The sequence below is a fragment of the Bidens hawaiensis genome, unplaced genomic scaffold (assembly GCF_021521415.1).
Source record: "Bidens hawaiensis isolate Kalapana, Puna unplaced genomic scaffold, B.hawaiensis_p1.1 tig00020828_1, whole genome shotgun sequence".
Lineage (NCBI taxonomy): Eukaryota > Viridiplantae > Streptophyta > Magnoliopsida > Asterales > Asteraceae > Bidens > Bidens hawaiensis.
This window is the reverse complement of record NW_027493209.1, coordinates 236,770-251,905: the sequence shown is the minus strand read 5'-3', so window position 1 is coordinate 251,905 and position 15,136 is coordinate 236,770. Positions and strand designations below refer to the sequence as shown.

At 37.4% G+C, this 15,136-nt stretch overlaps 1 protein-coding gene across 3 annotated transcripts; it reads right to left on the bottom strand.

Annotated features, from left to right (window-relative positions):
* Window positions 1-9,946: 9,946 nt before the first annotated feature.
* Window positions 9,947-14,830, bottom strand: LOC143561841 (S-adenosylmethionine carrier 1, chloroplastic/mitochondrial-like). 3 transcript variants are annotated; one of them, XM_077049811.1, is made up of 12 exons: window positions 14,681-14,830; window positions 13,817-13,903; window positions 13,217-13,303; window positions 13,052-13,124; window positions 12,889-12,979; window positions 12,442-12,495; window positions 12,255-12,350; window positions 11,233-11,322; window positions 11,092-11,143; window positions 10,903-10,964; window positions 10,373-10,453; window positions 9,947-10,084 (listed from the first exon to the last, which is right to left on the bottom strand). In XM_077049811.1, exons 1-12 carry the CDS (start codon window positions 14,709-14,711, stop codon window positions 9,965-9,967), a joined length of 924 nt encoding a protein of 307 aa, XP_076905926.1. In that variant the 5' UTR covers window positions 14,712-14,830; the 3' UTR covers window positions 9,947-9,964. The 3 variants fall into 3 exon arrangements, with proteins under 3 accessions (XP_076905926.1, XP_076905925.1, XP_076905927.1); XM_077049810.1 differs by having other exon boundaries at window positions 13,052-13,128; window positions 13,221-13,303; XM_077049812.1 differs by lacking the exon at window positions 12,255-12,350 and having other exon boundaries at window positions 13,052-13,128; window positions 13,221-13,303.
* Between the last annotated feature and the right edge of the window lie 306 nt (window positions 14,831-15,136).

Genomic DNA, 15,136 nt, shown 5'->3' with positions numbered 1-15,136 from the left:
TGTGGGAGGATCCCTTGCCTTATTATTATTATTATTATTATTATTATTATTATTAGTTGTGTTTGCAATTATAAGCTTTCTTACTTTTCTTTTCAAATTAATAAAACATTTGTTTCCCTTATCAAATCCGTGTGTTACACGGGTTATAACCTAGTAACAATTATAAGTATTCATGGTTAGATTTAAAATCTTAAAACCGTTTAAACCAGTCATTGGTTTGGTTTCACGGTTTGCTTTTTATTTTCGATCAATTGCAGTGAACGTTTTGGTTCACGATTTATACTGAAAGTCAGCCATATGAAACCAGACCAAACTGCAAATGTTGAATGTGTTTTAATACTTTTTATTATATAGTATTAGATATGTTTTGTTATATATATTAGATATAATTAAAATATAATTGAACAAAGTCTATTTTTATACAAGTAAACTTGGTTATTACAACTTTAAATTAACCTAATTCTAGTAAGGCATTTGTAATATTTGTTATTATTTAGCCTCCTAGGTCTTCAATTAATATTTTACAATTTATGTGGTTAAAATTATCATCATTCTCACTATAATCTTCTCAAGTGTAATATTTTGTCGGAGTTTAGTAGAATTGATAGTATAATTAAATTAATGATCATTTTGAACTAAATTTATCATCGAAGCTTAAACTATGAAACCAAACCAGAACCAGACCGTTAGAAACGGTTCGGTTTCAGATTTCAACGGTTCGATTTTGGTTTTCGATGATAAAAATTCGTTACTAACTGTTGGGCTAACATGTTAAACTTAAAAAACATCAAAATCGACCTTAAACACCACTACGTAACATATTAAACTTTTTTAATTGAAAAACTATACAATATTATACTTAAATTAAAGAGAATAAATTCTCGTTTTATGGTGCAACTTTCGTACATAAATATTAACGTATAAAAAAAGTTATAAGCGTTTAAAAATCGCGTAGGGGTGGCTGGTTTAAAATTGAAATAAAAAATATAATATGGATAAAGATAAGGGGGTGAACTTGTAAGTTGGATTAATTGTGTTTAAAATACAAGTTAACCCCTTTTAACACATATACTTTATTCATTACTATTTGTAAAACTTTAAAAAAAAGTGTCTTAATTTACCCTTGTCTAATATACTATATATAGTATAAATTATGTACATTTTGATTTTGGATTTTTCTTATACTCAGATGTTTTTACAAGGCTATATGGTGTCATTGAATTTATCATCTGAATAATATTGTGACATGCAGTGCTGACTGGACATTCATTGAAGCCACTATTGAGGCCACCTGATTCTGTTGTAGCGCAGGCGAACGGTGGCTTAGGGATGATCGTTTTCGGTACCGGTACCGGGCTTTGAATTCGGTACCGATTTGGTACAGTTGGTACCGAATCGGTACCAAGTTTTAGTTTTCAGAATCGGTACGGTACCGATATTTCCCGAATTTTGCATGAAATACCGACCGTACTGGTACCAAATATTTTGAATTTTCGGGATCGGTGCGGTACCATCCCGAGTTCATCCCTACGGTGGCTTCAACGAATTTTCTGATTTTTTATTTTTTTTGTATAACACAATAATATAAGTAAACATTTTTTTTTCTAGAATGGCCAGTTTCATGTATTTATCATACTCTCCAAATTTGCATAAAAACATATAAAAAGAAACATTACAAATTAAAAATAAAATGAATCCTTATCTCCGGCTCAGGGTTCGAACTGACAACCTTTGCATAAAAACATTAAAAAAAACATTACAAATTAAAAAACAAATTTATTCCCTATCTCCCCTTCATGCTCTTCGCATTTGTTTTTTTTTATCTTCTTTGATTTCCTCAAGAACAAGCATGTGTCCTTGTTCAATTACCTCTCGATGTGTCGGATCAAGGTTGTCAAAGTCACTAGTAAGAAAGCCTAACTACCTAAACATTTCTTCATAAACTTTCACCCCGACCGCCATCTCAATACTACTCGATATTTTGTGGACGTCTTCGACAAATTATGGATCAACCTCGGTAGTTGTTCTTTTTACCGGTCCCTTCTGATTAGACGACGTAGGACATGTGGTTGATCTTTTTGCCCGGCCACGTTTAGGTCGATCCATAAATGAGCATTCGAGCTATTAGACGAGACATATGCACCAAACAGAGTAGTTTTCGTATGTTTTGGCAATAAACCATCATCGTCCGGTGCAATTAATTCAACCCATTTCGAGCAAGACTTGAGTATTTGTCACAGGTAATCCTCATCCCACGTTTTTACCATCTCGTACTTGTTAAACACCTCGGTTTTCCATTCCTCGCATGTGAATTTTTAGACTTGAAGATCATCACTCCCGCTTTCTCGCATTCGACGACTGTTTCAGTTATGTAAATTAGTAAACAGTCCGACAAATTTACGAGTTTCAGACCATCTTCCCAATATCATATTGTCGGTACGGTCTCTACCTCCCACCAATGTGTAGAATAACTCTCACACTTCGCCCCAAAATACTTTGTGCTTTTGATAGTCCGCTACAATTAAATAAATATTAACAAATGTTTAAAATATATTTTAAAATTGTGTACGAAACAAAAAAAAAGATTAAATAAAATACCGACACGTCGATCTTGGGATATTCCAACCCAGACATGACACAAAGCCATATTCTCCTCTTTTGCCCAAGGAGTTGTTTTTCTCTTTGAAACGACCTCATGGGTCGCTCGGCTTAAGCCTCCTGCTCCTCCTTGGCTCTTCTGTTTTTGGGCACGTTTGCCCTTGGCGGCGTCCCTACGAGGCTCCTGCGTCTCCAAAATAATAACCTCGAGAGATGGTGGTAGCATTTAGCTCATGTTAAGCTCAATCTCGGTGTCAAACCCATCGTTGTCTTCTTGACCAAAAGATATCCAATCGGTAGCACTCACCCAATGGATCCATATTGATTAAGGTACTCAGGAAGATGAGTAATATGGTAATTTTTTGAAGTAGTATAGAAAGAATTTGAAAGTGGTGGTAGGTTTTTTTTAAGTAAATGGTGTTTAAATAGGTAAAAACAAAAAAAACATTTAAAAAAACCCAAGCTCAACGGTCAAAAGCCCACCCCTAGCCGGCTCACGTGGGCTTGCTTGCGGCACCACGGTGTGGTGTGCGAGATCTACGTGGCTCGCTCCACTCGCTTGCGTCGGGCGTTGGCGAGCCACAACATTCAGTGTTCATTGGATAAAGAGTAGATTGAGAAGGCGAGGTATTTATTCGGAGGAGTGACGTGGTTTTCAGGTGTAGTGGCGGTAGGTTGGGTATTGGCCTATTTGGGGTCTAGGGTACGTTTTATTTGGTGTTTTTTCGTTATCGTTTGTTGTTTTTGGGTGGATGTTTAGTTGGCGGTTGTATGTTTTTTGGCTAGCTACTTGCTAGCGGTTTAGTTATATTCTTTTGTTGGTCGTTTTAAAAAAATACTCTAATGACCTGCGTTGATATATTTATAATATCATCACTACGTCCTTTTTTTCTTCAACTTCACACAATAAATTCATTTGTATATAGTTCCATCCCCATACATAGAATACAAAACTTTTGTAGGGGTATGGTACTAAACCCGGTTTTACGACCCTAAATTTATTATGTTTGGCTTATTTTATTATATGGACTAATACAATGTTATTGGGCTGAGGGGGTTTTGTGGAGGTAACCCTAACTGGGCTAGGCCCATTAGGGTACCATGATGGTGGCCATGAGGCTCCCTATATAAGGAGGTCTCCACCTCCTTATTAGGGGTTGGTCATTCTCAATAAGAGCCACCACCATATTTTTGTGTCTGTGAACAAGAGATCCTGGAGATTTCTTAGCGGTCACCTCCACACCCCCAAAAAGTCATTGCAGATCCCAACCAGCCGGAGAAGAAGATCAAGACGTGGTTCGTTCATCTCGAAATCCGTGGAAACATCGTCATGGATCAGGTCAGATTCATCTCGTGTTTCGACATTGGCGCCATCCGTGGGACGGCAATGAACCACGCTTCGCTTCTCGTCTCGGCCCTCCGATCTGTTCATCAATATCTCGGGTCTACGGTTTCTTCTTTCAGATATGTTCTATGGAAATCCAAAAATCCGTAGATCTAAAAAATACTTCCAGATCTGGAAATACACAGGAAGAAATACCACCGAACTTTTGGGGAAAACCCTTAGATCTGTGTTTTTTCTAAGTGAAATATACCAAATCTAGTTATGATTTTTTCAGATCTGGGTTCGTTTGAGCAACAGTCACACTTCATATTCATAGATCTATAAATCCTATTAGATCTGTTGGTTTTACATAAAACCTACCTGATGTGGATATTCAAAATCTCTAGATCGTGTGCGCCACCGCGGATCAAAATCGCTCCCTGTGGATCAACTTCGGATTCCGCATGCGCGCTCCCGGCGATCACTCTACGCCACATCGGGTCGCATGCGCGCTCCCGGCGATCACTCTACGCCACAGCGGGTCGCATGCGCGCTCCCAGCGATCACTACACGCCACAGCGGGCCGCATGCGCGCTCCCGGCGATCACTCTACGCCACAGCGGGTCGCATGCGCGCTCCCGGCTATCACTACACGCCACAGCGGGCCGCATGCGCGCTCCCGGCGATCACTCTACGCCACAGCGGGTCGCATGCGCGCTCCCGGCGATCACTCTACGCCACAGCGGGTCGCATGCGCGCTCCCGGCGATCACTCTACGCCACAGCGGGTCGCATGCGCGCTCCCGGCGATCACTCTACGCCACAGCGGGCCGCATGCGCGCTCCCGGCGATCACTACACGCCACAGCGGGCCGCATGCGCGCTCCCGGCGATCACTCTACGCCACAGCGAATTGCATGCGCGCTCCTGGCGATCACTCTACGTCACAGCGGGTCGCATGCGCGCTCCCGGCGATCACTCTACGCCACAGCAAGTCGCATGCGCGCTCCCGGCGATTACTCTACGCCACAGCGGATCGCATGCGCGCTCCCGGCGATTACTCTACGCCACAGCTCACGCATATCACATGCTCATGAAGACAGCCAAAACCTATGCTCGTGGCGCATATCACATGCTCACGCATCACGCATGCTCACGGGTATCACGTATGCTCACGCATCACGTATGCTCACGCATCACGTATGCTCACGCATATCACATGCTCACGCATCTCACATGCTCACGCATCACATATGTTATTGGGCTTCACGTACACTCATGCATATTAGATGCTCACGCATCATGCACACTCACGCACCACATCTGCGCGTGAGAATAAAGGAGACATTGCGCAGGCCGCGCGTAAGCGACATAACAAATGAACAGTCTAATCCAAATCAGGATAAGAACAACCATGATTGTACTCATATGGCTACGCGCCATACTTAAAGGTTGGGAATCCTCATAATATCCCATATGGCTACGCGCCATACTTAAAGGTTGGGAATCCTCATAATATCCCATATGGCTACGCGCCATACTTAAAGGTTGGGAATCCTCATAATATCCCATATGGCTACGCGCCATACTTAAAGGTTGAGAATCCTCATAATATCCCATATGGCTACGCGCCAAACTTAAAGGTTGGGAATCCTCATAAACCCATAGGCCACGCGCCAAGCTTAAAGGTTGGGCACACCTCATAATTTGCCCGAGGATGGGAACCATGCAATACATCCACTTTTAGTTGACATGTTTTTGCAGGTTCGGCTACGAGCCGCACAAACACCTATGACATCATTATTATTATCTGGCCATTTGTGCCTCCATTATTATTTTGAAAACAGGCCGGGATATTCATCCTGCGCGGAGGAGGCCCTTGTGGGCCAGTCATTATCATCATTTTATAGCTCGTAAGTCGCCTCGCGCGCAAGCTTTATTATTCATATAGCTCGTAAGACGCCTCGCGCGCAAGCTTTTATTATTCTTATAGCTCGTAAGACGCCTCGCGCGCAATCTTTTATTATTCTTATAGCTCGTAAGACGCCACGCGCGCAGGCTTCATTATTCTCATAGATCCGTAAGTCGCCTCGCGCGCAGGCTTCATTATTTTTACAGCTCGTAAGTCGCCTCACGCGCGCAAGCTTTTACTATTCTTATAGCTCGTGAGACGCCTCGCGCGCAAGCTTTTATTATTCTTATAGCTCGTAAGACGCCACGCGCGCAGGCTTCATTATTCTCATAGATCCGTAAGTCGCCTCGCGCGCAGGCTTCATTATTTTTACAGCTCGTAAGTCGCCTCACGCGCGCAAGCTTTATTATTCATATAGCTCGTAAGACGCCTCGCGCGCAAGCTTTTATTATTCTTATAGCTCGTAAGACGCCACGCGCGCAAGCTTTATTATTCATATAGCTCATAAGACGCCTCGCGCACAAGCTTTTATTATTCTTGTAGCTCGTAAGACGCCTCGCGCGCAAGCTTTTATTATTCTTATAGCTCGTAAGACGCCACGCGCGCAGGCTTCATTATTCTCATAGATCCATAAGTCACCTCGCGCGCAGGCTTCATTATTTTTACAGCTCGTAAGTCGCCTCACGCGCGCAAGCTTTATTATTCTTATAGCTCGTAAGTCGCCTCGCGCGCAAGCTTTTATTATTCTTATAGCTCGTAAGTCGCCTCGCGCGCAAGCTTTTATTATTCTCATAGCTCGTAAGTCGCCTCGCGCGCAGGCTTTTATTATTCGGCGTGCTATATCTTATTCATGCTAGTGCACCATCATTATCATAAAAACCACAACACGTCACCATCATGAAGAAAACCTCCCAAAACTCAAAGACAATAAAGATAAGGCCGAAGAAAAGGGAAAAAACCGCCTCACGCCCTAACACACCTCATAAATTCAGCGCTCCACCTAAACGCTTGCGCGCCCAGGAGCAACGCTGGACTTGGGGGGGCTTGTAGGGGTATGGTACTAAACCCGGTTTTACGACCCTAAATTTATTATGTTTGGCTTATTTTATTATATGGACTAATACAATGTTATTGGGCTGAGGGGGTTTTGTGGAGGTAACCCTAACTGGGCTAGGCCCATTAGGGTACCATGATGGTGGCCATGAGGCTCCCTATATAAGGAGGTCTCCACCTCCTTATTAGGGGTTGGTCATTCTCAATAAGAGCCACCACCATATTTTTGTGTCTGTGAACAAGAGATCCTAGAGATTTCTTAGTGGTCACCTCCACACCCCCAAAAAGTCATTGCAGATCCCAACTAGCCGGAGAAGAAGATCAAGACGTGGTTCGTTCATCTCGAAATCCGTGGAAACATCGTCATGGATCAGGTCAGATTCATCTCGTGTTTCGACAACTTTTATACAATATTATATGAGATTGTTTCCGAACACAACTTTACTTTAAATTTTGTTTTTCTAAACATATACTTTTATGAAATTAAAACATATTACATAAAAAGATGTTTTTAGTCAATTTTTTTCTCTTTTCAAAGTAAAATTAACTAAATCCTCCGCAAAGAGTTAATGATAAATGTATAAGTCAATAAAAAGACAATTGGAAAATTTTAAATAACAAACCATGAAAACCATAGAAACAACAAAATTTCATACCCGCTTACTTCATTCTCTTTCTAACTTTCATTATACATACCGAACGCTACAGTCAAGTGTATTAGACGGTTTATACACCCTCTATATATATATATATATAACTATTAATGATATCCAAAATAAATCAAACATCAATAAAATGAAATGCTTTCATTACTTACCTTAGTATTTCCTGTCCCTTTCTCATTTCTGTGTTTGAACCAAACACCTCTATTTAAATTAAAGTGATTTAATATTTAATATTAAACATTTAAACATGATCAAGGGAGAGTCGTGGCTTAATTTGCATTGTCCAAGCACCGGGCCATGTTTGATGATGTCATGATGTGTGATTAAAGCAATGGGAGCCAATAGGAAGATACTTGGTCGGTTTGGAAGATAAACTGGCCCCACCTTAATAACCATTAACGACTCCATGATTTTTATTTTATTTATTTATTTCATGATAAAAGTAAAAAGCGACTCATGTATACTCTAGTCGTCTAGCCGACACGGTTTCCGGGTTCATGTGAAATTTACACGCTTGTGTTGGGTTGAACTCACCAACCCGTGAATATGAGTCATTTAACACCCTCACTTTACGTATATTTTGCCAATAAAACCAATTGACAATTCAGTGGTTTATGCGGAAATTCCTTACACGACAGGAGATAAAACAGGTGTTGGGTTGGCCAACACGACATGTTTATTGAACATTTCAAGACAAATACAACCAATCTAATAACGTGTTGACTGTCAAACCACTTAAGGATTCTTTTAAAAGCTAATATTCAAATTTTAAAGCTGAAAACCTGTCAGTTTGTTTTTTTTTCCCTAATAATTAACATATAAAAGTGAAATTAACTTTCCCCTTTGAACTTATTTATCAACTATTCATTTTCAACAATTTATTTTATTAGTTCTATTTGCTTCTTGTAATCTCGAGCACGCAAACCCAAGTATTTTAATTGCGAATTAGAGAAAAAAAAAGCAAAAAACCAGAAGAAAAGGGTTTCATCTGAGAAGTAATTAGTTGCAGTGGTGAAGCTTGGACGAGTTCGCCGTGGGGGGGGGGGGGCTCAAAATATACTTAAAGAAACCATAAACGAGGGAGCCGGCCTCAAATTCTACCAAAAATGAGTAAATTTACCACTACGTATACAAATTTTCAGTTGAAAAATGGTCAATTTACAATACTTCGCAAAATAACAAGGGGGTCCCCAGCTGCCTCGGGCCTTAAAGAAGCTTCGCCCATGATTAGTTGTTTAAATTGTTACAAATCAGTATGAATGACTTAGGTCGACCTAAAACAAGACACAAATAAGTATATGAATCTGGCTAGTGTTAAAGAATTCAACCTGATTGACACCTAGACAGTGACGAAACCAGAAAATTTTTATTGAGAGGTCGTAGTAGAACTGTTTTAGATACATAATTTGTTAGTGTGAATCAATTACTTTGTTGCCAACCTTTGTTACCGTTGTTAATTGTAGCTTCAAGTTTGAATATTTTGAACTCGTTATAAGGTAAACTATATTTACAACACGTACAAAAATGTTTATCATGATATAACACATCAATGAATATGTAAGGAAAATATCATTAATCGTCTTGATAAACTTACTTGTGGAAAAGGATGTTAATAATTACAGTATATGTTTCAGTTATGAATTTTAATTTTGCCAAAAAATAACTTCAAATAAGTAGAGAGTTAACTTTTAATAATAATAATAATAATAATAATAATAGTAATAATAAAATTTCTGACAAACTAACTAATAAACTATAAATTCCATGATAATTATTAACTAATAAATAAGCTACGATTGTAAATTTGTAATCAAACTAGAAAAACACTTACGAAATAATATCTTTTAATCGAAACAAATAAGCTTGACTGGCATACCTAATCTTGAAAATTATTAATAAGAGTTAACTTTGAACTGAGACGTACAAGTACAGGGCAGTGGACTTTGGTGAATCGATTAAAAGTTTAAAAGCTTAATAGAAAAAAAAAAACAAAAGATTTAAAAGTTATTGCTTTTTTACGGGACTTTGGTGAATTAATTAAGATGTTTTCCTTAAAAGAAGCCCATCAAGTTTTTTTACTGGGCTTGGTCCAACTTTACTACGGTGTCTTGTTTCTCTGCCGTACGTCTGTAAACAACTTCGTGGTGACCACTGCAGACGGGAGTATCTAGTTACTATGTCTTTCGTTTTCTTTTTTTGATTTTTTAATGCTCTAGATGACATGGGTCAAATTGCATATTTCTCTCCCGTCAAGTACTCGGATGTATGGCAGTTTTGGTCGGCCGATGCACCTAGACATTTAATAATACCATGTCTTTTTCTAAATTATGGAAGAAATAATTTGACAAAAAATTCATAAAAGAAAAATCTTGACAGTGAAGAAGAAAGGTAGTAAGCCATTTGCACTGAACCTTTTAATTGAACTTGTCAGAATAGGAGCTTTTATTCGCAGCAAGTAACTGTTTTGTCCTTTCGAGAACGCCGAAGAAAATGGAGCCCCCGATACCTATCCACATGACACGTGGCCCAATCCCCTGCATCGTGCAAATACGACATGCTAAGATCGCATTCTTCGTGTTCAAAACGAAGCTAATATTAACATTTAACAAGTAAAAGTTTAATATTTTGAACTTGTGAGATAATTGGCCATATATAAATCAGAGTAATATGCAATCCAGTTTTATATTGTACCAATTAAACCACCCTTAAGACCTTATCATGCAACTGATTTTGTTTTGTTTTCCCTTACTTTGTAACTACTAATACCTAATAAGTGCAGTGTTGTTTCATCATATATATAAAACGATGAAGTCAAATTAGACCTTTAAAAATGCAGACGGTCCTTCTTCCTTTAATATAGTGCCGACACAGTGGGAAATACTTCGGTATTGGTTAGCCGATCCCTGCAAAAATTCAACATTCCAAATGAAAAATAATTCTTTAAAAACATTTGCAAGAAAAATAACAAAAATAAAAAAGGAAAATTTATAGGCCAACTAATATTTGTACCACTATTATTTTCTTTTAATTGGTAATGCCCAAATTTTGGCCCAAAACTTTTGAAATGTTGGCAATGTACCAATTTTTCATGTTATGGTACTTTAAAATTGAGTTATTTCAACAAAATGTAATCATTTTTTTGTTTATCATTGTATGTAACATAACTTCATTTTTTTATCATTATGTGCAAGTAACCTTCTATAGCAGATAAAATGCGACATGTCATTATTTTTTGACGTGTGAAAATGCAATGTCATTACATTACATGCTATAAAAGTTATCATACATACAACGTGAAAATATGTTACATATAATGGAAAAGAGTAAGTTTTAAAAGAAATATTGAATGTACCTGAACCATCAATCTAGTTTTGATGACATCTAAAGGTGTTGTAACAGCACCTGTGATTGCACCTGTACTTACAAAAAGAGACGGTAAAATTAGCATATACAAATGAATTAAATAAACACATAGAATTTACGCAAAACCAATTTTTATGAACAATAGTATTTAAAAAACTCGTATGAAATAACAAACTACCTGCAAAAGCACCAATCACAGCATTCTCGGGATCACTAAGATCCCGTTTGGCCTGTAGAGAAAAATGTCACAGTGAAATATTTGAGGTTACAAATGTACCAATCGGTTGGTTACAACAAACTTTGACCATAGTAAACTTACCGCCAGTTTATACCCGATTCGAAGCTGCTCGTATATGCAAAATTGGATGGCGTCAAATGGTAAATCTCGCAATAGAAAAGAATTATAACCCTGCAATTTCAAAAGGCTTACGTAAGAATGGGTAGTTTGAAACATGTTTTTATCTCACACGGGTCTACTAAAAAAATAACCCTAGTTTGAATGCATAGAGCCTCCAAAGTCCAAAGAGTTTGTCTCAAAGATTTAGCCTATTAATATAAGGGGTGCTAAACGGGTTGTGTTTGCGGGTTGACAGGTCCAACCCGAAACAGACCTGAAACATTGATATGAACCCGAACACGGACTTGAAAATTTGACGTGGACCCAAACACGCACCTGAAATTTTGATATGAACCCAAACACAACCCGACCAGAAAATTATGTCAGACATGTGACTCAAACACCACACGTATATTCATCGGTTGACCCGAAGACGATTTCCTTGACCCGAAAGACTTTTATCTTTCATTGTTTTCATATTAATACTTTTAAGTTTACATTTTTACAATAAAATATACAAATTTATATGAATCAATTACATTTTACTTATAAAATTTTATGTCAATTTCCTTTTTTAGTTTTAAATTTTGGCATTAGATAGCCAACCAATTTAATTTATCAAATAAAAATCATTTTTAAAAAATAAAATAAAAAATAAATGGGTTGAACGGGCCAGCCCGGGAACCTTCCTGGTTGACCTAACACGACTCGTTTTGCTAAACGGGTCCGCGGGTTCGACCCAAACCTGCCTCAAACTTGTTTGTACCAAACCTGCAAATGTCGTGTTAGGTTCGTGTCGTGTCAGAAATTAAGACCCCTGATTATTATACTTATTGTAAATCATAATTAAGATTATTAAATATTCAAAATTTATTTGACAAACGAATACAAGTGTCTGTGGGTCAGGTCAACCCTATCCGGGTCAACCAGTTTTGACTCTTACATAAAATGCCCCTTCCAACCGTTACCCAGCCCGCCCACATTCTACTATTCAAATCACATACAGCAAAAAGCCCTTTAAATCCCTCTTTAGCAACAATAAGGCGAACAGCATCAGGGGCTGAAGCAAAATGGCCTGTTTGCATCCTTTGCTTAACAACCTTCATACAACATGGTAAAAAGGTATCAACATAATAATATAAATAAAATAAAGGAAAATGATGTGTACTTGTAGCAGTACGTATTAAATACCTCAGTTGGTACACGTATAATAGAAGACGCAGCTCCTCCAACCGCACCTGCAGTCTACATTAAGCTTTAGTTACACTAACTTAATTAAGTAAAGAAGTTTCTTTGTTCATTTATGTTCATGAACGTTCGTGTGTTTAAATTCAATTACCTTCATTTATGTTCTTCTGTTTACATATTCGTTAAAAAGTTTTAGGTCCATTACAACTAAATTTAGTTTTATGAAATTAAAACCATTTAGTCTAGTTTCATTAATTTTAATGTCCAACATATTAATGTAATAATAATGTTCATGCTTACTTTTAATTAGTGTCCTTTAATCTATGTTCAATTATATTTATACTATTAACGAATAGACATAAACACTCATTTCCTTGCATAACAAACACAAACAAAAAATTCAGTTTGTTTAATTAAAGTTATAAGAATGATCATAAAAAGACAACTCACCAGGTGAGCCAAGGCACTAAGATTTTCAGGACAGATTTTTAGCAACTTTTGCTTCGTAGGTTCATATACACCAATAAATATAGCTGATGCCCTGAAAATTATAAACAATTTTATCAATACTATTCCTATAAATAAATAATACAATGATTCCAGTATAACTTACGGTAAAACACCCGCAAGATTTCCAAGCAAACCAGAGTATAAACCCTTCAAAACAATTTGTCCTCCACCACGAACTGTCTAACGTGAAAAGGAAACATAAAAGAAAAATAAACTAAAATCTAAATATATTAAATTATATAAAAAAGATTTAAAACTAACATTTTACCTACTTGAAGGCGCGTTTTAATCGTGTCGAGTGGATATAAAGCAGATTCTACTACAACTCCAGCAGCAGCTCCAGCAATAGCACCATCTAGAAAAATATAAAAAAATATACTTTCACAACTATCAAAAAAGACTAAGGGGGTGTTTGGCCTAGCTTTTATTTTTTAGCTTATGCTTATATTATAAAGTAGCTTATAGCTTATTTTCTATTATTTGATAAGCTCTTTTTAAGTGTTTGGGTTAGCTTATATTCTACAAGTTGATTATACGTCTTAATAAGTTGTTACATCCATCATTATTTAATTTGTTTTAGTAAAAGTTGCCTCAATATCATTAATCCATCACCATTTGAAGGCAAATGAGTAATTTACCCCCTTAAACAAATAAGCTAAAAAACCATCTTCAAATTAGCTTATATAAGCTTATAAGCATAAGCTAAAAAAGCTAAACCAAACATAAAATAAAGCTTATTTTATAAAAAAAAAAGCTAAAAAGGCTATAAGCTTTGCTAAAAAAGCTAGGCCAAACACCCCCTAAAATCAAATATGATAATTAAAAAGTTTTTCGGACTAACAAGATTGTTATAAATCATACAACATACCTAACAAAGCCCTAACAAAATCAAAAGGGTCTTCTTTTCTGCTAATCGATGCATCTTTAGTTCTGAATAACTTGTGTTTTAAAGCATCTGTAACAAAAGCATATCAGTAAACAGCAATTTATAACTTAAGCTTGCACAAACACATGTCATTTCCCATTTCCCAAATTACTTATATACAATAGGAGTAATTTGTCATTTTAATAATATAAATACTTATGCATTAGAAACCCGATCCGAACCAAATGCTGTTGTGATCTGAAACCTGTTCCAAACCGAACCCGTCCTGAGTCCCGACCCCGAAACCCGTTCTGGGACTCGAACCAAAGGTATGTTTAATGATGAAATCATGTTTTTAGGAATGGCTAAATAAAAAAACAACCATTTCAACCCAAACCTGTTTGGACCGAACCGTTCTGACCCGAACCAAAAGAACGCTTTTTTTATTTGACCCATTTCGACGCAATCCGACCCGCATTGACGAAGCTTAGTGAGGGCCCGGGCCCTGTGTTTTTTTTTCTGCGCAGTACTGTAAATTTACCTGTTTCCGCCAGGAAATTTGTATACAAAGTGTAAATTTACCCTTTTCGACTGAAATTTTGAGCCGACCCCCCTCGTTTATGATTTTTTTAATACATTTTGAACCCCCACCCCCCCCCCCCCCAAAAAAAAAAAAAAAACCTCGACCAAGCTTCGCCACTGCTGACCCGTTTGCCAGTTCCAATTAGATACATAAGATTTAGCTGCTTACATGATTCATTATCATTTTGCAACAACAAACTATTCTAAACATAATTTTTAATAAACAATCAAGTACAAATATCAATCCTAAACCTAATATCTAATAATAAACAGAGATATATATACCTGGTGACTCAATCTTAGGGTTAACAGACATTGTTGCTAGCTAATTCAGAACAGAACTCCGATTAATATCGTCAAATTCTGCATAAATTAAACAACAGGATTAACCGTTATATAACTGAAATACGCGTTACATATAACCGACAAGTGGAGGCTATTTATTACATTTGTGGCTATCAATTAAAACCCTGGAATTTGGGGATGTAGGGTTTAACCGTTTTTAACCAACCCAACTAGTGGTGTAAGGAATAGGTGGGTTGAGTCTCAGTTTGGCTCGTTTAACTTACGAATTACGAAAACTCGAGCTGCTTTGAATATAAAGTTTGAGCTTGTCTCGTAAGTATTTTTCAAGGTTGAGCTAGGCTCAGGCTCGACTAAATTGTTTTTTATATATTTGTATGTTGCCCTTTTGCCTGCCACTTTATTGTAATCGTTTTATAGTAAATTATATAAAACTTC

What these genes read in the sequence shown, in the direction of transcription:
- LOC143561841 (XM_077049811.1), bottom strand. Translation starts at nt 14,711, where the DNA reads ATGTCTGTTAACCCTAAGATTGAGTCACCAG. An exon ending in TTATACGTGTACCAACTGAG is followed by an intron (nt 12,351 to 12,441) that starts GTATTTAATACG and finishes TGTTGTATGAAG; the next exon opens with GTTGTTAAGCAAAGGATGCA. An exon ending in TGTGATTGGTGCTTTTGCAG is followed by an intron (nt 10,965 to 11,091) that starts GTAGTTTGTTAT and finishes TTGTAAGTACAG; the next exon opens with GTGCAATCACAGGTGCTGTT.